The sequence below is a fragment of the Littorina saxatilis genome, unplaced genomic scaffold (assembly GCF_037325665.1).
Source record: "Littorina saxatilis isolate snail1 unplaced genomic scaffold, US_GU_Lsax_2.0 scaffold_1288, whole genome shotgun sequence".
NCBI lineage: Eukaryota > Metazoa > Mollusca > Gastropoda > Littorinimorpha > Littorinidae > Littorina > Littorina saxatilis.
In genome coordinates, this window is record NW_027127705.1 from 10,091 (window position 1) to 33,208 (window position 23,118).

Sequence of the window (23,118 nt, forward strand, 5' to 3'; positions counted from 1 at the left end):
CCACTCTAGTCTCTCTCTCACCCTCTCTTTCTCTCTCTCACCCCTCTCTCTCTCTCACACTCTCTCTCACCCTCTCTCTCTCGCTCTCTATCCCTCTCTCTCTCTCTCACCCTCCCTCTCTCTCCCTCTCTCACTCACCCTCTCTCTCTCTTTAGTGTACTTTCTCCCCCTCTCTCTCTCACCCCCCTCTCTCTCGCTCTCTCTCTCTCTCACCCTAGATCTCTCTCTCTCTCACACCCTCAGGCTCTCTCTCTCTCACCCTCTCTCTCTCTCTTTAGTGTACTTTCTCCCCCTCTCTCTCTCACCCCCCTCGCTCTCTCTCTCTCGCTCTCTCTCTCTCGCTCTCTCTCTCTCGCTCTCTCGCTCTCTCTCTCTCTCTCTCTCTCTCTCTCTCTCTCTCTCTCTCTCTCTCTCTCTCTCTCTCTCTCTCTCTCTCTCTCTCTCTCTCTCCTCACTGTGTGTTAGATACAAAAAAAAGTTCTCCATTCAGTCCGAATGACACCACTTCAGTTTGCAGAGAGGTTATCACAAAAGCTATATCGGATTCAAGATTCAATGACTTGAAAGGCACAGAGAAGGGCTTGCGTTGTGTACGTGCAGAGAGAGCGTAAAGAGACATGGTTCAATCGCCGTCATTGTCTGTTTTCAATCACCAGCTAACAGAGTATCAGGTAACATTTAAAACCAACACACAGTAGGTGTCAGAGTTCATCCCATGCTTTCAGTGTGGGATTTTTTTCTCACGCTTTCCCCTGACAAGCCCAAAACTTGACTGTCTCCCGTATCTTCCGCTTGATATATTATGTTGGTGTCCGCATGTATGACGCATGCCTTGCCGTCGATTGGTTGATTGACTGGTTGAAGATTATGCCGCTTAGGGTTTTATTGTGTTTTGTTTTGTTTTTGTGTTATTTTTGTCTTTTTGTTTCTGTTTCTCTTGTTCTGAACTTCTCTAACTAGACAAGTGAAGCAGAGATCTCTGTTTCTCTTGTTCTGAGCTTCTCTAACTAGACAAGTGAAGCAGAGATCTCTGTTTCTCTTGTTGTGAACGTCTCTAACTAGACCAGTGAAGCAGAGATCTCTGTTTCTCTTGTTCTGAACTTCTCTAACTAGACAAGTGAAGCAGAGATCTCTGTTTCTCTTGTTCTGAGCTTCTCTAACTAGACGAGTGAAGCAGAGATCTCTGTTTCTCTTGTTCTGAGCTTCTCTAACTAGACGAGTGAAGCAGAGATCTCTGTTTCTCTTGTTGTGAGCTTCTCTAACTAGACAAGTGAAGCAGAGATCTCTGTTTCTCTTGTTCTGAGCTTCTCTAACTAGACAAGTGAAGCAGAGATCTCTGTTTCTCTTGTTCTGAACTTCTCTAACTAGACCAGTGAAGCAGAGATCTCTGTTTCTCTTGTTCTGAGCTTCTCTAACTAGACGAGTGAAGCAGAGATCTCTGTTTCTCTTGTTCTGAGCTTCTCTAACTAGACGAGTGAAGCAGAGATCTCTGTTTCTCTTGTTCTGAGCTTCTCTAACTAGACGAGTGAAGCAGAGATCTCTGTTTCTCTTGTTCTGAGCTTCTCTAACTAGACGAGTGAAGCAGAGATCTCTGTTTCTCTTGTTCTGAGCTTCTCTAACTAGACGAGTGAAGCAGAGATCTCTGTTTCTCTTGTTGTGAACTTCTCTAACCAGACAAGTGAAGCAGAGATCTCTGTTTCTCTTGTTCTGAACTTCTCTAACTAGACAAGTGAAGCAGAGATCTCTGTTTCTCTTGTTGTGAACTTCTCTAACTAGACAAGTGAAGCAGAGATCTCTGTTTCTCTTGTTGTGAACTTCTCTAACTAGACAAGTGAAGCAGAGATCTCTGTTTCTCTTGTTGTGAACTTCTCTAACTAGACAAGTGAAGCAGAGATCTCTGTTTATCTTGTTCTGAGCTTCTCTAACTAGACGAGTGAAGCAGAGATCTCTGTTTCTCTTGTTCTGAGCTTCTCTAACTAGACAAGTGAAGCAGAGATCTCTGTTTCTCTTGTTCTGAGCTTCTCTAACTAGACACGTGAAGCAGAGATCTCTGTTTCTCTTGTTGTGAGCTTCTCTAACTAGACGAGTGAAGCAGATATCTCTGTTTCTCTTGTTGTGAGCTTCTCTAACCAGACAAGTGAAGCAGAGATCTCTGTTTCTCTTGTTGTGAACTTCTCTAACTAGACAAGTGAAGCAGAGATCTCTGTTTCTCTTGTTGTGAACTTCTCTAACCAGACAAGTGAAGCAGAGATCTCTGTTTCTCTTGTTGTGAACTTCTCTAACCAGACAAGTGAAGCAGAGATCTCTGTTTCTCTTGTTGTGAACTTCTCTAACTAGACAAGTGAAGCAGAGATCTCTGTTTCTCTTGTTGTGAACTTCTCTAACCAGACAAGTGAAGCAGAGATCTCTGTTTCTCTTGTTGTGAACTTCTCTAACCAGACAAGTGAAGCAGAGATCTCTGTTTCTCTTGTTGTGAACTTCTCTAACTAGACAAGTGAAGCAGAGATCTCTGTTTCTCTTGTTCTGAGCTTCTCTAACTAGACAAGTGAAGCAGAGATCTCTGCGGTGAACATGAAATACGCAATTGAACCGGGCGGAGTTTTGTGTTTCAATACATGTTTATACTTGTTTCTCCCGTTTTCTTTTTCTTAAATAATGTTGTTTTGAGTGCCAGTGTCAGTGTGCAGGTTTCAGGTTGTGCCTAAGAGGAATAATTTTTCACTCTTCAGCTTCATGTGTCTGGGAATGGGTCAAAGGTTGTCTGAGTGGGAGGTTATTTTCCCATCTTACGTATTACCTGGTATAAACATAGTAGATTGTATGACGAGAGTGCGACTATTGGCTATTTTAACTCTATTTATTAATTAATTTATTCATCTTGAGCACTACTATCTAGGTGGCGGCGGTACCTTTTGTGCTGAAGTTTGAACAGATATTTACGAGCACAGAACGATACGATGTTGACACATGCTATGGATATGATTCAAAACTAATGTGACATAATTCTAAGAATGTTTGATTTTGTCTGCCCCTACCTCACAAAACAAGTAATAACTTTTTTTTATTATTTTTTTTATTCTCTTTTGGTGAAGTTTTTTTTTTTTTTTTTTTTTTTTTTTTTTTTTACATACATATAATTCTGTACATTACAGGACATCACTCAACCAAAAGGACAGATCCATATAACCGAAAAACACTTGAACAATTACAACATACATGGGGTGGGAGGATGGGTGGGGGGGGGGGGGGGGGGATCTTGGTGGTCGCAGTATCAAAAGGTTTTGAAAAAGAAAAAAAAACAAAAAAACAACTCTAAGGGTTACATCAAAACATGCATATACAGGCGCCAATCCTTGTAAAATTTATCTACTGTATTATTTACAACTGCGTTATACTTTTCGCAAATAAATCTTTGCTTAAAATTTCTACTAAACGTCTGAAAATGAGGGGTCTTTTTGTTCATTTTGGAAATATATACATGGTGTTTGGCACAGATTACTAACACATCAAAAGCTTTATCGGTGACAACATTGTTCGCAACTCCAGGAAGAACCAGTTCTTTAGACAGTTTTAAATTGTCACAATGGGTGCAGTTCGCCTTTAGCCAATTTACAAATTCTATCCAAAAAGTCTGTACTTTATCACACTCCCAAAACATATGTAAAAGGGTTTCTTCATTTCTACCACAAAATGTACACAATGACGTATCCACAATTTTTCGCAAAAATCGAAACCGTTCTGTGGGCAAAATTCTGTACAATAGTCGGTACTGGAACCATCTCAGACAAGTGTCTTTTGTTGTTTTAAAAACATGTTGAAAAATAGCCTTCTTATCTAACAAACAGTCTAAGGATTCAGACCATTGTTCGATACATTTTGGGACCGTAACATGTTCAATCAGCTTTTTGTAAATAAGTTGTGTCTTACCTTTACAAATACATTTCCACACATTGGGCTCTGTCATAATAAATGTTTATCAAATTCTAAGCCGATTTTTCTCTGATATTTTTTAACAGCCTGGATTACACCTTGTACAATACAAAATCTCCTCGCACATTTGGATATTTAATTTTAAATGCATTATAGGATAAGTATCCATTTTGTCCCATTTTGTGTGTGTGTGTGTGTGTGTTAGTGTAAGCGTACTTACGCGCGTGCGTGTGTGTGAGTGTGTGTGTGTGTGTGAGTGGTGTGGGTGGTGGGAGAGGGGGTAGGAATGTTTGCGCGCGTGTTTGTGGTGTTGTATGCGTATGTGTGTGTGTGTGTGTGTGTGTGTGTGTGTGTGCGTGTGTGTTTATTGTTTTAGTGTAAGAGTACGTTCGCGCGTGTGTGTGTGTGTGTGTGTGTGTGTGTGTGTGTGTGTGTGTGTATGTGTGTGTGTGTGGTTTGTTTAAGCGTATGCGTGCGTGCGTACACACACACACACGCACACACATTATTTAACACTCATGGCTTAGATGTAACCTTTGATTATGGTTGTTTTAGATTGATCTCAGGATGCATATGATTGTGTGCATGACTATAAAAGTCATATTCTGTTCTGTTCTTCTATCATTAGAGGCGTTCCACACCTATATACTGTGAGATGTTCCCGATATACTTTGTTCCCGCGTTAAACATAACACAGGATCAACAATAGAGATAATGAATACAGTTTAAGCTGTAGGATATAGCAATTTCTTTGTTTCGAATGTTTGTTTCTTCCCAAATTTAATCGGCTTTAAGCGTCACATTAAGAGTTCAATTACCACCCCATCTCCCCCCCTCTCCTCTCACCTATGTGTAACAAAGGTGTAACAGACTAACGGTGTTGTGTCATGTGCATCCACGGCTGTTTGGACAGACGCACATTTTTTTTAAGAGGATAACTGTAGCAAATGCAAATGTTTTTGAGCGTTCATCTTATTTTTTTTTAGAACTGAGGTGGTCCAAATAAGGAACGAGAGAGAGAGAGAGAGAGAGAGAGAGAGAGAGAGAGAGAGAGAGAGAGAGAGAGAGAGAGAGAGAGAGAGAGAGAGAGAGAGAGAGAGAGAGAGAGAGAGAATACGCGAGAAAAATCGAGAAAGGGATGGAGCAAAATGAAGGCAAATGAAAGAAGAGCAAAACAAATCTTTTTTTTAAACGAGAGATGCGTGCAATACTCACACGCACACACACACACACACGCACACGCACACACACACACACACACACACTCACACACACACACACACACACACACAGACACACACACACACACACACACACATCAAAGCACCCACACATGCTCGCGCAGATGAACTGTCGAAAATGAAGAAAACAAGATTTCAAATTCATCATACGTAGAATGTATTAATCATTTAAAGGACTGAAAATGTATGTCACAGAATGGTGCACAGCTCTGGAGAATTACTATTTCACACACAAACAAAACTGCACTGACTATATTCTATGTGTTGCTATGGAACCGGAAGAGTTTTGACACTGAATTGATATTACAGTATTTGTTGTTTTCAGTAAAATATCCAAAAACATTTCTCTGCGGTAGACGTATGGTATCAAAATGATATTTCCTCTCTCTCTACCCCTTTCCCACTCTCTCTGTCCATCTCTCTGTCCATCTCTCTGTCCGTTTCTCTCTCTGTCCTTCTCTGTCTCTGTATTTGTTCTCTCTCTCTCTCTCTCTCTCTCTCTCTCTCTCTCTCTCTCTCTCTCTCTCTCTCTCTCTTGTTAGCATGTTCATGGATGTTTCCATGGAGATAGACCACGCATTCCACTGTCCCTAGAACATTTACTGTCTGTCCGTGACGTCATTTCTTGATGACGCTAATTATGAAATCATGCGCTTGTCAGTGAACAAGAAGCAATGTGTTGAGTGATTTTTGGCTCACGTAAGTGTAGCCTATGCGATGATAAACTTTGTCTGTCTGTGCGTGCGTGTGTGTGTGATAGAAACTTTAACATTTCCGAGTCTATGGATTACGTCAGTCTCGGTCAAAAGTGTTTGACGTGTGTGATAGAAACTATTTGAAGACGTCACATTATGACGTAAGAGGGTTAGACGTCACGCAAAGGAATTACTGAAAGTCTCGGTCATTGTTATTGTGAGCGGGCCGAGACTACTTGGCAGATCCAGGGTCTCGCTTTCTTGCACAGTTTCACCTATGCTTACTGTGTGTGTGTGTGTGTGTGTGTGTGTGTGTGTGTGTGTGTGTGTGTGTGTGTGTGTGTGTGTGTGTGTGTGTGTGTGTGTGTGTGTGTGTGTGTGACGGAGTGATTGAGTTTGTGTTACTGTTTGTCGATTTCTTACGGGAGCCTTGAAGGCTTCGCCTCTTGTTCTTTTCGTATTTTAAAACGATAAAAATGTCACTCGGGTTGTTGTTGTCGGTGTCGGTGGTGATGGTGGTGGATGTCGTGGTGGTGGATGTCGTGGTAGAGGATGATGTCGTCGTAGTTGTCAGAGAGCGGCAGGTTGTAAGGACAGGTATTGCTGAGTTTCAGTAAATGAAGTCAATAAAATGCTGAATTTCAGTTCAACGGTTGTTGTTGTTGTTGTTGTGGTTGTTGTTGTTGTTGTTGTTGTTGTTGTTGTTGTTAGACATTGTTGGACGTTGCGGGATGTGTAGTTGAGACAGGTGGCGGTGACGAGATGTGGGTGACCGTGTCACTCAGTGTCGCTGTCGCTGTCTATGTCTCTAACCCCTCTTCACCCAGATCACCTGGGCCGTGGACCGCGACATAGATCTCAGGCGGCCGGTATAGTCAGCATCATTAGCACCAAACGCACGCTCCAGGTAGACGACGACGTGTCTCTCCAAGCCCCATACTGTGTTCTGATTGGCCACCGTCACCGCCTCGTCTCGACCCCTACCTGCCGCTCTCTGTGTGGGACCCGATGTCATTTCAGCCAGTTGTCTAACGGCCGCTGTGTCGTTATGAGCCACCTTACGGGTGGGGACGCCGCGTGACTCGAGGCCCCGGATGAAGGGTGCTGGTGAGAAGTCGTCATCCGGTGTGTCTGTGTCACACTCCATGTTACCACCCAGCACAAAGACGTCGCTGTAGGTGAGGCCGCCCTGCCCGTGGGGAGCGTTGTCATCGCAACCTGAAACATCACACACACCGTCAACATCACATCGTCGTTGTGTAAGATACATCCACACCGACTTCAACAACTACAACAACAACACCAACAACAACAACAACAGCAACGACGACGACCTAACCACCATCACCATCAACAACATCCACGACACAAACAACAACGACGACCCATGTCTAACTTTCGCACCAACACCGGCTGCAGCAACACGTGAACAGACACTACAACTACATCAGCAGCACCACAACCACCTGAAAATAGGAAAAACAATTTTATATTATTTAGGGTTCAACACCTCACCTTGGCAGACTTGTGACAATATTATGTAACGACGTCAAAGTAAATGACGTAAATATCAATGTTTCTTGTAAGTTTAATGACGTCATCGAAATGTTGTACACCAACCTGACTGACACTTGCTGCATTGCGAGAGAGAGAGAGAGAGAGAGAGAGAGAGAGAGAGAGAGAGAGAGAGAGAGAGAGAGAGAGAGAGAGAGAGAGAGAGAGAGAGAGAGAGAGAGAGAGAGAGAGAGAGAGAGAGAGAGAGAGAGAGAGAGAGACAGAGACAGAGGAGAGACAGAGACAGAGAGACAGACAGAGTGACAGATACAGACAGACGGACAGACAGACGGACAGACAGACAGACAGACAGACAGACAGACAGACAGACAGACATTAGACAGCCAGACAGACAGACAGGCTGACATCAGACAGCCAGACAGACAGACAGGCGGACAAAGAGACAGACAGACAGACAGACAGACTGACAGACAGGCGGACAAAGAGACAGACAGACAGACAGCAGACAGACAGACAGACAGACAGACAGACAGACAGAGGTGTACTGACCGACACGAAGATCTCGCAGCATGTCTGCCACCAGCTCCCCGCACCGTGCACACCGCCATGGATAGTCACCCTGATGTCCCTGTCTGTCACCGCGGTAGCCCTCACCATAGTGACCAACCGTCAGGACAGGTGGGCCGTCGCACGGTGCGGACACTGGCGGCCTGGTGTAGGCCGGGACCCTTCCTCTCTTCATATCGTCAGCCTGCTCCACCTCTCTCACCACAGCAGGTGGGCTTCTCAGGGGCTGTGTCAGTTTGCGGACGTAACGCTTCATGTCGGCAGGTACATCTAGCTTAACGCCTGCTGCCCACAAGGTGAACCGGACGTGTCGTTGTTTTAACGCCCGGTAGATCTCTGCGATGACGTCACTGTAACAGAACAGACAGGTGTGTCAGTGTGTAGAAACAGAACAGACAGGTGTGTTATAGTTCTCACACAACTCGGTTGTTTTAACGCAGTGTAGATCTTCGTGATGACGTCACAGCAACAGAACGGGCAGGTGTGTCCGTGCTGATTTCACCTGGAATTACGAAACTGACAAAACAAAACAAAACAAAACCGCTTGGCGAAAAGGAATTCACAAAGATTGCTGTTCAGGATAAGAATCACAGTGAACCTGAAATAAAATGACGCAATGATTAATAATGACGTGAACAGAATGACGTTATTTCGCTCCACTCTTCGTTACCTTGACCAAGTTTTTCCAATGGCAGACAGAGAAAGGGTGGCGCCTGATCGGAAAGATTTATAACATCACTGATCAGTACACACCGCAGTGACAGTTGCTGAATTCACACTCTACATCTAATAAACATGCCCCAGTCTATTATTCAAACTTCAAAATAAAGAGCCATTACTTCTACATAAATCTTCCGATTTTCTCGACCAAAAGCCCAGGAATGACCTCGTCATAGAACAGGTGTGAATATAATAACATTTGTGAATTATCAGACTTTCTTCCAACAAACACGACCACACCGGCCAACACAAGAGTGACAGGAGGCAGTGTTAGATTCAGTGTACAGCGTCATTCTTACCACTCAGCCTCATCGGCCAGGATGTGCACGCGTCCGTGTGTCTGTGCGTGTTGACACAGCTCCTCCACCCAGGCCTGCACTTTCTTCTTGCCTTCCTCTGTCCAGTCACCCTGCCAGTCCCGTACCCCCGCCATGTTGACGAGCTGCACGCTGCCGGCTCCCTGTCCGGCAGTCTCTCTTACCTGATGACCCACAAGGTAAGCAGCAGCAGCGCCATCATCACTCGTCTGAAGAACGAAGACGGTGCCGCAGCCCTTCCTCAGCAGAAAATGTCCCTTCAATATCAAGACTACGCTTTTTGAAGTGCCCGTCGGGCCCCAGAGGATCCTCACGTCGACGTCGTCGTCGTCTGGTGTCTCCTCCAAGACTTGAAACTGCTGCGGGAACAGAGCTATGCAAGACATGGGTCGACCATGCTCCATTCCAACAGCGTGAACAAGATGGCCCTGGGTCCACAGCTGTAGTCTAGGCTGTCTGCTGAGGAATAGCTCAACCGTTGTCAGTGGTATGGAGAATCTGTCATCATACACATTCACACATTATTAGGTATATCACACACACACACACACACACACACACACACACACACACACACACACACGCGCGCGCGCGCGCACACACGCACACATACACAAACACACACACACATACCGTTACACACACACACACACACACACATACACGCATACCGTTACACACACACACACACACACACACACACACACACACACATGCATGAATGCATGCATATATCAATCAAAGCAATAAACAAATCAAAGCAAGTCAAACAATCACCACAAAGACCACGAACAAAAAAACATCCACACAAAAACACAAACAGGGATAGACAGGGCGAGATCAAAACAGAGAATTCGTAACAAGAAACAAGAAAGAGAGAGAGAGAGAGAGAGAGAGAGAGAGAGAGAGAGAGAGAGAGAGAGAGAGAGAGAGAGAGAGAGAGAGAGAGAGAGAGAGAGAGAGAGAGAGAGAGAGACAGAGAGACAGAGAGAGAGGGAGAGAGAAAGAGAGAGAGAGAGAAAGAATTGAATTGAATTGAACTTTATTTTACAAGGATTTAGATTTAAGGCTACGCCTTTTCTTACAATCTGTCCTTGGGACGCATAGACACACAATTATATAATTTAAAAAAAATTAAAAATTAAAAAGTTAAAAAGTTAACCAACAAAAGGAGGTCGGAAAACGTGATAATAAAGATGACGATGATGATGATGATGACGATAATGATGATGATAATGATGATGATAAAGATGAGGCATGAAGAGCATACATATGTGGTTATTCATAAAATCAAATGCATACTATGCAGGTAATTATAAATACAAGCTGGTGGCAATCGAACATGTAGCAATAGTGTAACAAAAATATGTTCAGAATATACAATGCACAGCATATTTTTGACGTAATACTAAGTTTGGTAAGTCAAAAGGCGTTAAACTACTCAGACATTAAGTGGTTTTTAACACATTTTTTAAAACTTTTTAATGACTTTAGGTGCTTAAAGGATGATGGAAGTGAATTCCAAATTGAAGTACCCGAAAAAGCAAGACTGGTCTTATACAGGTCAATTCGTGGAATTGGTGGGATCAAGTTGACCGACCCATATCTGTGGGTAGCTTTATGAAATAATGATGTAATGTAAATCGGCACTTTACCGTGATACAATTTATGCATGAAAATGGCTTTGTTTAACTTGAGATGCTTTTCCAGTGGAAGAAAGTTAAGCATTTTTAATTTTATATCTGTTGAGGCATTATCCTTTACGATGAGTTTGGCCGAGCGACGATAGAGTCTAACTTTTTCAAGTGGACATCACTGCTGCCATCCCAGAGCGTCGAAACATAATTAATGTGAGGCATTACAGAGAGAGTGAGAGAGAGAGAGAGAGAGAGAGAGAGAGAGAGAGAGAGAGAGAGAGAGAGAGAGAGAGAGAGAGAGAGAGAGAGAGAGAGAGAGAGAGAGAGAGAGAGAGAGAGAGAGAGAGAGAGAGAGAGAGAGAGAGAGAGAGAGAGGGGGGGGGGGGGGGGTCAGGAGAAAGAAAGAAAGAAAGATAGATTACGTTAGGTCAAGTAATAACAAACGTGCGTGCGTGCGCTTCGCCGATATGATACAGCTATGCAACGTACCTGGCAACCAACTGTGTGTATGTAGCTGTATCCATGGCAGGGCCCCCGCCCTCATTCCGTTCAAAGCTTGCCCTCCACCACGCGTCGAGCCTTGTCTGGTCAGCCATATCGTCCTCACAAAGACATATCTGGCTGACATTCCGACCTGACTCGACGTTGAGGCCTTCCTGCAACTCCTGTAACTGAGATCAACACACACGGACTGTAAACAATGCGGGAAATGGCACAAGGGATGGTTTAATACACGATGCACACAAAGACAGTGTAACATTAGGCCTACCTGAGTTGCAAATCTCTTCATTCCTGCTTTAGTGTTTACCAGCCTAAAAGACAACTTTCTGGACAAAAGCAAACCATCTTTTCGGAAAAGAGTTTCCCGTTTGCGGTGACGCGCATAAAGCGGGGCTCACACACAGGCGGAGCAAGCGGAGCAGGCTGCTCCGATCCTGCTCCGCTCTCCACCTGCCCTCTCACACACAAACTCCGGTTCCGGAGCAGGCTGCTCCGATCCTGCTCCGGTAGGGGATTCCCCTATGATATGACGTAGTTTCTCCACTCGCGCTGTCTGATGAAAAATATTTTTACACGTGGATAAGCAGTGGCGGGAAAAAACACCGTGATGTTTACCAAAGGAGACAAAAGTCTTGTCTTTTATCGCAATTACTGAACATATTTCTAAATGGACTCTGTATAAGTCAGTGTGTGTGCGTGTGTGCGTTTTACTTTTAGAGCTTTTCAGACACAAACTATGTGAGTGTGGGGGTCGGGTGAAGAGAGAGGTGGACTAACAACTGTCAACGGTTGGGACATGTTTTAAGTTTTGGTTCTTTTTTGTTTTATCGAGTTATATCCGAAGCTTCAAAGATGTTCAATGTGTATAGTTACACGAGCTTCCATGGAATCCATTCTTTTCTTTTAGATCTACTACTAACAATCTCTCTTGCAGACGGTTAGACTGTAGTTGCTTTATGTTACGTGCAATATGGCTTTGATTTAGATTTAGTTTTTTTTATTGGCTCACGTAAGTGTAGCCTATGCGATCGTAACTTTGTCTGTCTGTGCGTGCGTGCGTGCGTGCGTCTGTGCGTGTGTATGTCTGTGGTAGAAACTCTAACATTTGAAGACGTCACATTACATTGACGTCACATTATGACGTAAGAGGGTTAGACGTCACGCGAAGGAAGTACTGAAAGTCTCGGTCATTATTATTTTGAGCGCGCCGAGACTAGTTGGCAGTCGTGTCCTTGTAAGTAGGCTACATGCAGACAGACAGATCTAGATCTAGTGTCTCGCTTTCTTGCACAGTTTCACCTATGCTCTTTCTGTGTGTGTGTGTGTGTGTGTGTGTGTGTGTGTGTGTGTGTGTGTGTGTGTGTGTGTGTGTGTGTGTGTGTGTGTGTGTGTGTGTGTGTGTGTGACGGAGTGATTGAGTTTGTGTTACTGTTTGTCGATTTCTTACGTGAGCCTTGAAGGCTTCGCCTCTTGTTTTGTGTGTGGTTTGATTTAGCTTCATTCTACTCAGAAGAAATGTTTTAAACATGATTAACAAAATATTACTTTATGGATGTTTGCAAATAGAGACGTACGTGTGTCAACAGCGCAACAAGTTTCTAAAGAGGACGATATAGAACGCTCAATCAAGGGCGGATCAATTCACTTTGGAGGGGGGGGGTTACAAAACGACTGCGAAGATACAAGTTGACGGCGCCAAAGGCGCCTAAGTCTCTAGGGGGGTCCGGGGGCATGCCCCCCCGGAAATTTTTTTTAATCCAAAGAAGCAAAATAGAGCTATCTGGTGCATCCTGAGCCAATAAATTACCTCTTTTTTTGGGGGGTGGGGGGGTTACGTAACCCGTGTATCCCCCCCCCCCCAGATCCGCCCTTGCCTCATGGCCGGACCGTGTCAGGTTGGGGGGGCCCCCAATTGTGTTAGGGGTTCATTAGTTGAGGGCGCTAGGGAGGTCTGGACGTTTTGAAATGTAGATGAGAATATGTGGAATCTAGCTGGCGCGTTCTCCGAATATTTGTCATGATTTATTGATTTCTATTTCATTTTCAACCTTGGAGGAGATACATGTTCAGGCCGGGGGGGGGGGGGGGTGACAGGAACACCCCCCCCCCCTCCCCCGGATCCGTCCTTGACGCTAGACAAAAAAGTATCTGTGCTTTAGCTTTTTTTATGTTTTATCTTACCCTCATTTTTGAATGTTGTTTTCACACACACACACACACACACACATACACACACATACACACACACACACACACACACACATACACATACACACACACACACACACACACTTTTGATCCCATTCCATGTACTGCGAAGACTTTATTCAGGGTTTTAGCTAGTACTTAAACATCCAATTTCAAAGCACAAGTCTGAGCTGAGAAGAGATATGCGTAAATGTGTAAAATAATGGTGATTTGTGATCAAAACACTTCACAGGGAAGTCTTATGTATGTGTCTTCCATCGCCCTGGCAACATCAGAACTCCACACCAGCCTGCAAAAGTATAAACATAAAGGGTGACCTGGAAAAGCTGTTATGTAAAATAAGATCATCTCTGCCCTTAGACACATACACCAACAAAAACAAAAATTTGATTTTGTTTTTATTTAATTAAGAAACAAATTTAAGATAATTTTATTCCAGCTGAACAGAACTGCTTTCAAAATAAGGACTGGGCCTCTAACGGTATGTTACTCCTCATATTACAGACACCACATGTTTGTCTAGGTATATATGGGTAAAATAAGACCATCTTTAACATGGGCACATACTTCTGACTTATTTCAGTGAAGAGTGGAGGATGTGTGATTCATTACCTAACAGACATTGGTGTTAACATGTGTGATTCATTACCTAACAGACATTGGTGTTAACATGTGAAATTCATTACCTAACAGACATTGGTGTTAACATGTGAAATTCATTACCTAACAGACACTGGTGTTAACATGTGAAATTGATGAAGCCAAAGACTCCCACTATGCACAGAACACTACCAGGCTATCATACTTTTGGTATGCGTTCCGGTAGAAGGTTACCCTCATTTTGTTTAGTTAGAGAGATCTATGATAGCTGACATTTTGGTTCAAACGTCATGGAATGTATCTTTAAGCTCTTATAAGGAAAGTTTGTCTTGTCACAAACCATGCAAATCACATTCCTACCTCCCAATGTAAGACTTTCTTTAATCTGAGTATCTTCCATTTAATAGTACGGCAATTAAACAAGAAAAGTCACACTCTGCATAGCGACACAACTCGATGCAAGTCTTCTTCTTCTTCTTCGTTCGTGGGCTGAAACTCCCACGCCCACTCGTGTTTTTTACACAAGTGGAATTTTACGTGTATGACCGGTTTTTACCCCGCCATTTAGGCAGCCATACGCCGTTTTCGGAGGAAACTCGATGCAAGTCACACATTGCATAATAACTCTCTGCAATTTAACCTCACAATTTGAATGGAGATAAATACCCTGACATTTAGTGTTAAAATTTTGTTTGCATGAAAAAAACACCTGTACCGTAAACTACCTTGTATTCGCCAATCCCCCGTATGCACTAATTTTGCTCAAAAGTAGGGGCTCGTGAAAAATCGTGGTATTTGATCACTGGTTATGAGAATGATAGTAGGTTTTGTTAATGTGCAAAACATGTCTATATTCTCATGTTTCTCACTATGTGATACACTCGTTCGTGTGTGTGCAAGTGCTTCGCCCGAATGGAACATGGACACCTAAACAAAGCAATACCTGTGTGTCATAGTTTTAGAACAAATGCTCATAATAAATCAGTCTTAAGTCGAAATTTGGATGATTTGAGTTAGTTATTATTTTGAAATTGTTAGTCTTTCCTGGATGTTTAGAAAAAAAAATTAAAGCTCTAGGTCAATAAATAACGATATTACGGCCATTTTTATGAAAGAAGTTGACCGGCGGCCATTTTGAGAAATCGGGCTTGAAAGTTTTGGAAGGCACCAGCTTCACATTTTCCTTAGCAACGGGGGTTGAAAATTAACCTCACCCTTCCAAATGTTGCACAAGTGTACTTTGATCTTTCATGCATCATTTAAATGCAAAACGAAGGGTTAAAAGAACAATTATCACCATTTTTGAAGGCTTTGTTTACATCATACATGTGGAGGAAAACGGTCAAATACAGGTCATACACATCAGCAAACATTTTCACTGTCATTATCAGGAATAAAGAGGTTACATGCATCTCACCTACGTTTTTGTCCATTAGTTTGACAAACACTTGAGCAAAATCAACTTACTTGTATCAATCACTTTGTTGGCATCGAATAGGAATACGTACAGATCAGAATGTAGATCCCAAACACAGGAACTCCTCCACTGTGACAGTCTGTTCACCACAAAAGCTCTTGCACATCAATGTTGACACCACCTCCAACCTCACCTTTATACATGTCACATGTCTTGCACTGAGAGCTGTAGAGCTACAATTTCCTCCGGATCAAACTGGGTGATACATCCACGACGAGTATTTCTGGGTGCAGCGTCGGGAACTTTAATCTGTTTGCAGCCAGTTCCATTGGCTTTGCAGCAACGAAGGCGAGTTCTCTCGAGCACATCACAGCCCTGTTGCAATTAACGAACTACAGCATGCACCTCCATCACATCTCCTCTACAACTCGCCTCAACTACGTGTGTTCTTGCAGTTGATGCAGTGCCATTAGAAACGCCAACGGTGTTTTTGACACTGAAAAGCGGACGGTCTGTCTCCTCTTCGTCCGCATATTCAGCAAGCGTCACATATTTCGGCATGAGAATCGGAGTCACTGAATCCAGCAACGTCTTCGGCAAAGAAATCCAACAACAAATCTTGGAGTTCGTGGTTATTTTCAAGCGAATCGCAGTTGAGAAGCGCTGTCAATCGGCGTACGTCAGTCATTGTTTTGGTTTCGTTCAGCGAACGGAAATTATACTGTGTTACTTCCCCCTGGACTGATTTGACCAATGAGGAGGCCGTTGCTAGTCCTTTTTGGAAGGCAGACAAAGCTGATTGGTTCAATCTTAAAATTTGTTTACGTGCCGGTTTCCTTATTTGGAGGAAGTGGACGGGTATTTTGAACCACTGCGCAGCAGGGCGCGAAAGCTGATGCAATAAGCTTTCCGACGGTACCAAACTTGTTGGGGCCCTGTCAGGGATACACTAAGCAAATTATCGGTCAAAGTGAGGCATTTTGATGTCATGCTGGACTTTTTTGATGAATGTATTGCATTTAAATCCAATAATTTAACTATTTAGCGATTGATTTTGGCATATTTGTTTGGTTGTCATGTAATTTGGGGTCTACAGAACACGTTTCTGCAAAAAAGTGAATTTCACCCAGATAGACCCTCAGTGCCTTTTCCTCGAACTAGCTCGCTTTCGTCTGCTGCGACTTAAGACTGGTTTCGTGGTGGACCGTCACATATGACATATCGCAAATGAAAATGATGACTGAAGATCTGCTTTGCATATCTAGCGTTACGAGCAGCAGCCCTTGTGTCGGGACAAAAGTCATAAACTTGCACAATGAAACATTATAACTGCATTCAGTTCCGTTTTCCTGATCAAAGAGGGGGGAGGGGGGAAATGTAGGCTATGTGTCAAACACAGCAACGTTTTATTAGAAAATAAAAAAATAAAAACCCACACAGGTCAGTTTACTTGATCTCTTTAAATCCCCCAAGGTCGACCTCGTAAACCTTCGATGAGTCTCTCAAATATTTGTCCACTTTTGACATGGCTATCCAAAGACTACAGTGGCAAATGTATGAACTCAGCAGTATGTCTGCATTGCAGCCTCTTGTCATTATTCACTCGGCCAATATCTCTGTATTTTGTGAAGAGGATTAAAAACAAAATAAGCTGTCGGGTGTTTTTTATTTTTACACCTTTGGATGTGGGGGTGGGTGATTACAAGGTTTGCTCGATACTGGGCGTTTACAAGGAAGTTGACTGTAATTGTATATTTGAATTCATCAGTTTGTTCAGCTCTATGTGTTTAAAAGTTTACCTTCATCATTTTGACATTCTCGTACTCAAGTCACACCTCAGACAATGTAGTAGACTCCATTGATAGGCGATGTGGTGCATGGGAGAACTGCAATCTGAAGAAAAGATTAACAAAGAATACACAGATGAAGAATAGTCACAACAACATTAGCATTACATGATTTTACTCAAAGAACATTTAATCATAAAATAAAGATCAGTGTCATGTCAGTGATCTAATGAGTTTGGGGAGATGGAAAGGGTGGGGGCTGTAGAAGGGTAGTTCGGGAACTGATGGAAGTACGGGTGGGGATAAGCTGGCTATGTACACAGTTTGAAACTAATCAGCATGGTCATCTATAGATGTAGTGACTGGTGCAATATTTAACGAATTTAAAAGGACGACTCTGAAATGTATCATGTGAACCAACTTCTCAATAAACAAAATGAAGACCAGTTTAAAAAGTTACCTGTTTCATGTGTTGGAATACTTTTGGTCCCATCACATCTCTGATGTACACTCCATAGACGCACTGTAGTAATAAAAAAAACTGTTTAAGGAGAAAAAAGATTATGCAGGGAGGAAGAACAGTAAGAACAACAGAATCAGCAGGAACATTCACTAATCTTACTCCACATAACACATAACACTGAATCTCAGTGAAGAGTTAGTGATCCAAATATTTTAATGAAACAGAGAGACACAGAGAGATTGAGAAGGAGACAACAGCTATGTGCATGTGCGTGTGTGTTTGTGTGTGTGTGTGTGCATGTGTGTGAGGGGAAATTTAGTCATTGAAAACTAAACACTTTCTACTCTTCAATATCAACAGTCATGGACATAAGATTAAGAGCCACTGGGAAAGTTGGACATGAACATGTTATGTTGCAGGTGAGGAGGGGGGGGGGGGGGGGGGACTGGAGGGTCTTTGTTGCTTGTAGATTTTAACTTAGCACAAATTCCTGTTTTGTAACACTGTAATGTATAAGCAGAAATGACTGTGGAATAACTTTCTTCTGTTATATCAGTATGATTATTTGCAAAGTTACCCGGATCATTGTGGCATCCTCTTGATCCAACACGTCTGAGACTTTAGTAGACGTGCCTGTAGAGGGAAGGGAAGGGGGTGGAGGGTGGGCATAGAGAGTGTCGGTGTAATATGAAGGAGGGAGGGAGAACCATTGGTAAATACAACTCTTATGATATCAACAGTTCTGAAACTATTTGAGCACGAGTTCCCCATTACCACACAAAGGTGCAGATAGCAACAGATGTTACACCGAGAGTGGGGGGGGGGGACTTTTAGAGGGTTAGTTGTTGGACTGTAGTATCTGAATAGCAGTGCTATGGGGTGAGGGTGGTGCTGGGGCGGAGTATGTATCGTATGTAACTTGAATTGGATATTAAATAAGCATGATCACTCAGACTAGAGCTAAAAACGGTGTTAATCTTCACAGACATTACATAATATGAATTCACAAGCATGTACCTTTTGTTTTGCCCTTGAGTTTGGTAGAAGGCAATATTGAGTGTCGAACACAAGTTGCATTGATCACTGACACTGCGTCACACTGCGGTCAATCTCCTCTGATCTGCAGATTGCACCTGCACAAACCCAAACAATGTTATGATCGCAAAAAGCCTGCATGCATAGCCAATGGATCTAAGAACACAAACACTCGATGGATCTAATTAGAGAGTCTGCAAACGAGTCATTTTACGTTGGAAATTCAATGACAATCTGTCAGTCAATGAAGCAGATAGATCTGTCCCTGCGATTGTTTTTGCAAGCAGATAAATGTTTGAACTTCACTTATCCCCTTATCATTCAACAAATTGATATCTTGCATGATGAATTTTGTGCCGAGGAGCTGAACAAACAATCAAAATCAAGCAAGTGGTACATTCAGAAGACAAACTTCAGTCGCAAAAACAAACTGACGAGAAAAAACCTAGCTTAATTACTGCTGTATTGATTTCGGCCAAACCAACGCATTTGCATACCGAAGTCAATCCTCCTTTGATTCCAATCATTGTACATGATCTTAATGCAAAAACACTGATATACGAAAACGAGCTGATCGAAATGGGTAACATCGCACCTGCATTGACTGTACTGCGAAAGCGAAGGTCGTCTGCGACTGGAGGTTTCGAAGTTGAACAGCAGCGTTTCTTCACACTCAGCTGTTGGCTTCCTCGGAAAAGTGAAAAGCGTGACTTGAAATCTAGCGGAAACCACATTCTATTTTTCCGTTTCGGCATTCTTGTGTAAAATCCATGAAAAAGTTCTTTTAAAAAAGGCGGCCGTCGTTATTTGGGATGCCACCTAGTGTCACAATACTATTTCCGGAGAAAGTGATGAGTGCGCTGATTGGCTGCACCGCTGCACCGGAGCCAAAAAATAGAAACGTGTCCTATTCCTTGCTCCGCACCGCACACACAACTTTCTCCACTCCTGCAACGGAAGTAGCGTCATCTCTCCGCCTGGTGCAGCCTGCTCCGCTCTTGCTCCGCTTGCACCGCCTGTGTGTGAGCCCCGCTTTAGGCTACGTAAAGTACAATTGACGTCGTTTTCGCGAGAAAAAAATGACGTCTACTATTCAAGGTCACTGTTCTTAGAGCTCCAGTAAAAAATAATCAAAACTTGACTAAATATAAAAAGCAAATGCTTATTCGACTCGCCTTCGTCTTGTCCCACAACAATGTAACCCCCCCCCCCCCCCTTTAGGACCCCCCCCTCCCCCATGGAAGACTCCCGCCACCACCACTCCCACTCCCTTCTTATCAGTACAACCACCCCCTTTTATGCCTGACCTCCCCCAATAAGACCCTTTGTTTTGTTTTTGTTCATAACCTCTGTAAGTTAACCCACATTTTTTAAGACTTAACCCCTTATAAAAAAAATTAAAAAATCCTCTTTCAGCTTCATAAATTCAATGTTCAAGAGAACGTTGTCATCAGAATAATCGAACAAAAGTTGATCAAAAGTGTGACCTGTATTATTCCAGATATGTTCAGTGGTGATCATCTTGTCCAGCAAACATGTCCATGCTATTACTGTGAACATTTTCGAAACAAGCTACATTTTGGTCATGTCTGCTGATTAATAACACCTACAATTGTGTGAAATATGGAGGCTTTGTTACACAAATATCTGAAAGAAACTAAGTTGATGAGCATGACCCCGCTGTGACCCCAACATTTGACGAAGGTCAATCAAATCGGGGTCAAATCGGAAAATTATTAAATACCAGAAGTCTGCAAATGTCTTTTGTTCGGACATACGGACGGACACTGCACACAGTGTGTGGACTGAGAGCATAGCGCTATGAACTAGCCCTTACTTTACGTTGGTGAACATAGGTCTCTCTCTCTCTCTCTCTCTCTCTCTCTCTCTCTCTCTCTCTCTCTCTCTCTCTCTCTCTCTCTCTCTCTCTCTCTCTCTCTCTCTCTCTCTCTCTCTCTCTCTCTCTCTCTACTTCTCTCCTGCGTTCGTCCGTTTTTGCGTGTGTGAGCGAGTGTAGGTCAAGAGTTAACTTACATCGCTCATGTTTAGCAGCACCTCCTCCAGACAGCGTCTCGTTGTGTCGGGCAGGACAATGGCCTGGTGGAGGGCTGGCTGTGTTACCAGGTCACCCAGAACAGAGCGCCTCACAACATCTCTGGCTTGCTTCAGGTAGGCAGCGGCCTTCTTTAGTTCTACTTGAACTGCAAGGGGGTCGTCTTCTGTCTGAGGTATGATTGCCGCCATCATTATCCCACGCTCGCGATGTATGACGAGCAGGTCAACAAAGTCCTCCTTCAGGTTCAAAGGCTCTGCTTTGACGCTGTTCGTGTTCCTGGCGGCTGCACCAGTATAGATGCTTTGGGTATTAGCACCATATACACCAAATTTAGCTTGGGTCAGAATTACCATAATTTCATTTTCCCTTGCGGCTTTGTTCTTTATCTGATTCATGCAGTGGTGGACATTTTTCAGCACTCTGTCTATGCGGACAGTGTCCCTGACCTCTCTACTCTCATCTCTGTCTATTTGTTGCTGTGTTTTCAGTACCTGAATTCGCTCACCTTCTCCGATATATGCCATTCTCTCTTGCACAGTGTCAATGTGAGCCGGGGGGATTATGTATGATTCGCTCTCAAGGTGAGGGAACCAGGCGTTGAGAAACTCCCTCTGGAATCAAAGACATGATGATGTACTGTCTGCTCACTTCTAGTACCATTCACAACCTACGTCAACTATGAAGACGGTGAAAATATAGACACCAAATAGGGACTTTTGTCATCATTTTCACGAGTTTTCATTCACAAGCACCTGGGAAATAAATCTCATGTTCCCCATGCAATAATTCCCCAGTTACCATAGTTGCAGGAAGCAGGTTATACATGGATAATCAAAAGCAAACCAAATAGAAACGCTCGGGGATTCTTCGGCTCTTTTCGTTTGTGTTTAGTAGTAGTCCTTGCCCCAGACCTAAACAGACGACACGACACTGCTTTGCAAAGTTCCACAAACGAACTGGCAAAAGTAAACAAAAAACAAAACTACTTCATGAAAGGTCATAAATTCATCACAAACAAATGAAACCTACAGATATGCTTTGTCTTCTTACAAAGTCATGGAGTGCGTGTATCTGTGTTTCGATACACAGACGTTTGGAGAAACACGAACGTCAAGTTCAAGTCAAACCAATTGACCCCTGACACACAACTAGAACACAGCAGATAAGTGTTTAAAAACAGTTGTTCTATGGTGTAAATTCAAAATGAAATACAAAAACAAGGAAAACAAAAACAACAACAACAACAACAACAACAACAACAACAACAACAACAACAACAACAACACAAAAAGAGTAAAACTAATGATAATGCACCTTATTCATTTTAAACATAACTTCAAGTCTTAAAATATTAGGTTTCGGTTGGTGGGTTTTTTCTGAGATGGATTTACCTCATGGTCTGACAACCTTAACACTTGGTCCTCTGATTCCTGTGATCTTGCCATCAAGGGCGGGGCACGAGAGACAGCCTGGTTCCCCGGTGACCCAGAGGTACTGCACGGCGGAGCACATTCCACAGCCGGTCCCTGTGTGATGTGCATAGTATAACCGTCACTTCTGTCATAGCACTGTTCATATATGTAATGATCATGATATTACCGTCATTTCTGTCATAGCACTGTTCATATAATTATGTAATGATCATGATATTACCGTCATTTCTGTCATAGCACTGTTCATATATGTAGTATGCATGATATTACCGTCACTTCTGTCATAGCGATGTTCATATGTGTGGTTTGCATGATATTACAGTCACTTCTGTCATAGCGATGTTTATATGTGTGGTTTGCATGATATTACCGTCACTTCTGTCATAGCGATGTTCATATTATGAGTTGTGTGCATGATATATGACCGTCACTTCTGTTATAGCGATGTTTATATGTGTGGTTTGCATGATATTACCGTCACTTCTGTCATAGCGCTGTTCATAATTATGAGTTGTGTGCATGATATGACCGTCACTTCTGTCATAGCGCTGTTCATAATTATGAGTTGTGTGCATGATATGACCGTCACTTCTGTCATAGCGTTGTTTTAGATAGTGTGACTCACCTTATTGTCATGCAATAGTATATGAACGTGTTTCCTCACATGGTACTCAGAACAAAATTTCAAACATTATTTTATTTTCCTGTGCGTTTGTGGGCCACAACGTCCATGTACACTCATGGTTTTGCACGAAGAGGATTGTATGTGCTTGGCCGTTTGTTCCGTCGGCCATAATACTTATACTCTACTCTGTGTCGTGGGATGCACGCGTGGTATTTTCAAGTTTCTATAATTCACTGACATTGATTTCATGGTTTAAAAGGAAAGTAAAAAGAAGCTTGTATGACCAGTATATCCATAAATGGTTTACAGAAATTGGAACAAAAAATATGTTTTGGAACTATCGAATGGTTAAAGATATTTTTGCATGTGAA

The 23,118-nt window shown here is 42.9% G+C and overlaps 1 protein-coding gene and 1 long non-coding RNA gene across 4 annotated transcripts; both read right to left on the minus strand.

Annotated features, from left to right (window-relative positions):
• Positions 1-5,304: 5,304 nt before the first annotated feature.
• LOC138956085 (uncharacterized) lies at positions 5,305-23,004 on the minus strand. Its single transcript, XM_070327550.1, has 6 exons — positions 22,081-23,004; positions 20,668-21,300; positions 11,112-11,293; positions 8,968-9,483; positions 7,931-8,298; positions 5,305-7,084 (listed from the first exon to the last, which is right to left on the minus strand). Exons 1-6 carry the CDS (start codon positions 22,228-22,230, stop codon positions 6,675-6,677), a joined length of 2,259 nt encoding a protein of 752 aa, XP_070183651.1. The 5' UTR covers positions 22,231-23,004; the 3' UTR covers positions 5,305-6,674.
• On the minus strand, positions 13,416-19,683 carry LOC138956086 (uncharacterized). Of its 3 annotated transcripts, none has more exons than XR_011452494.1 (5): positions 19,229-19,683; positions 18,616-18,731; positions 17,596-17,658; positions 17,148-17,241; positions 13,416-13,620 (listed from the first exon to the last, which is right to left on the minus strand). It is a non-coding gene; the product is annotated as an uncharacterized lncRNA (long non-coding RNA). The 3 variants fall into 3 exon arrangements; XR_011452493.1 differs by having other exon boundaries at positions 18,616-18,718; positions 19,229-19,680; XR_011452492.1 differs by lacking the exon at positions 19,229-19,683 and having other exon boundaries at positions 18,616-19,131.
• Positions 23,005-23,118: the final 114 nt, after the last annotated feature.

Bases quoted from the DNA above. Each gene is read 5' to 3' on its own strand.
- LOC138956085 (XM_070327550.1), bottom strand. From the start codon at position 22,230: ATGCACATCACACAGGGACCGGCTGTGGAATGTGCTCCGCCGTGCAGT. The intron at 21,301-22,080 runs GTAAATCCATCT...CTTTGATTCCAG, and splicing joins TAAGGTTGTCAGACCATGAG to AGGGAGTTTCTCAACGCCTG. The intron at 8,299-8,967 runs GTAAGAATGACG...GTTCTGTTACAG, and splicing joins CTGGCCGATGAGGCTGAGTG to TGACGTCATCGCAGAGATCT.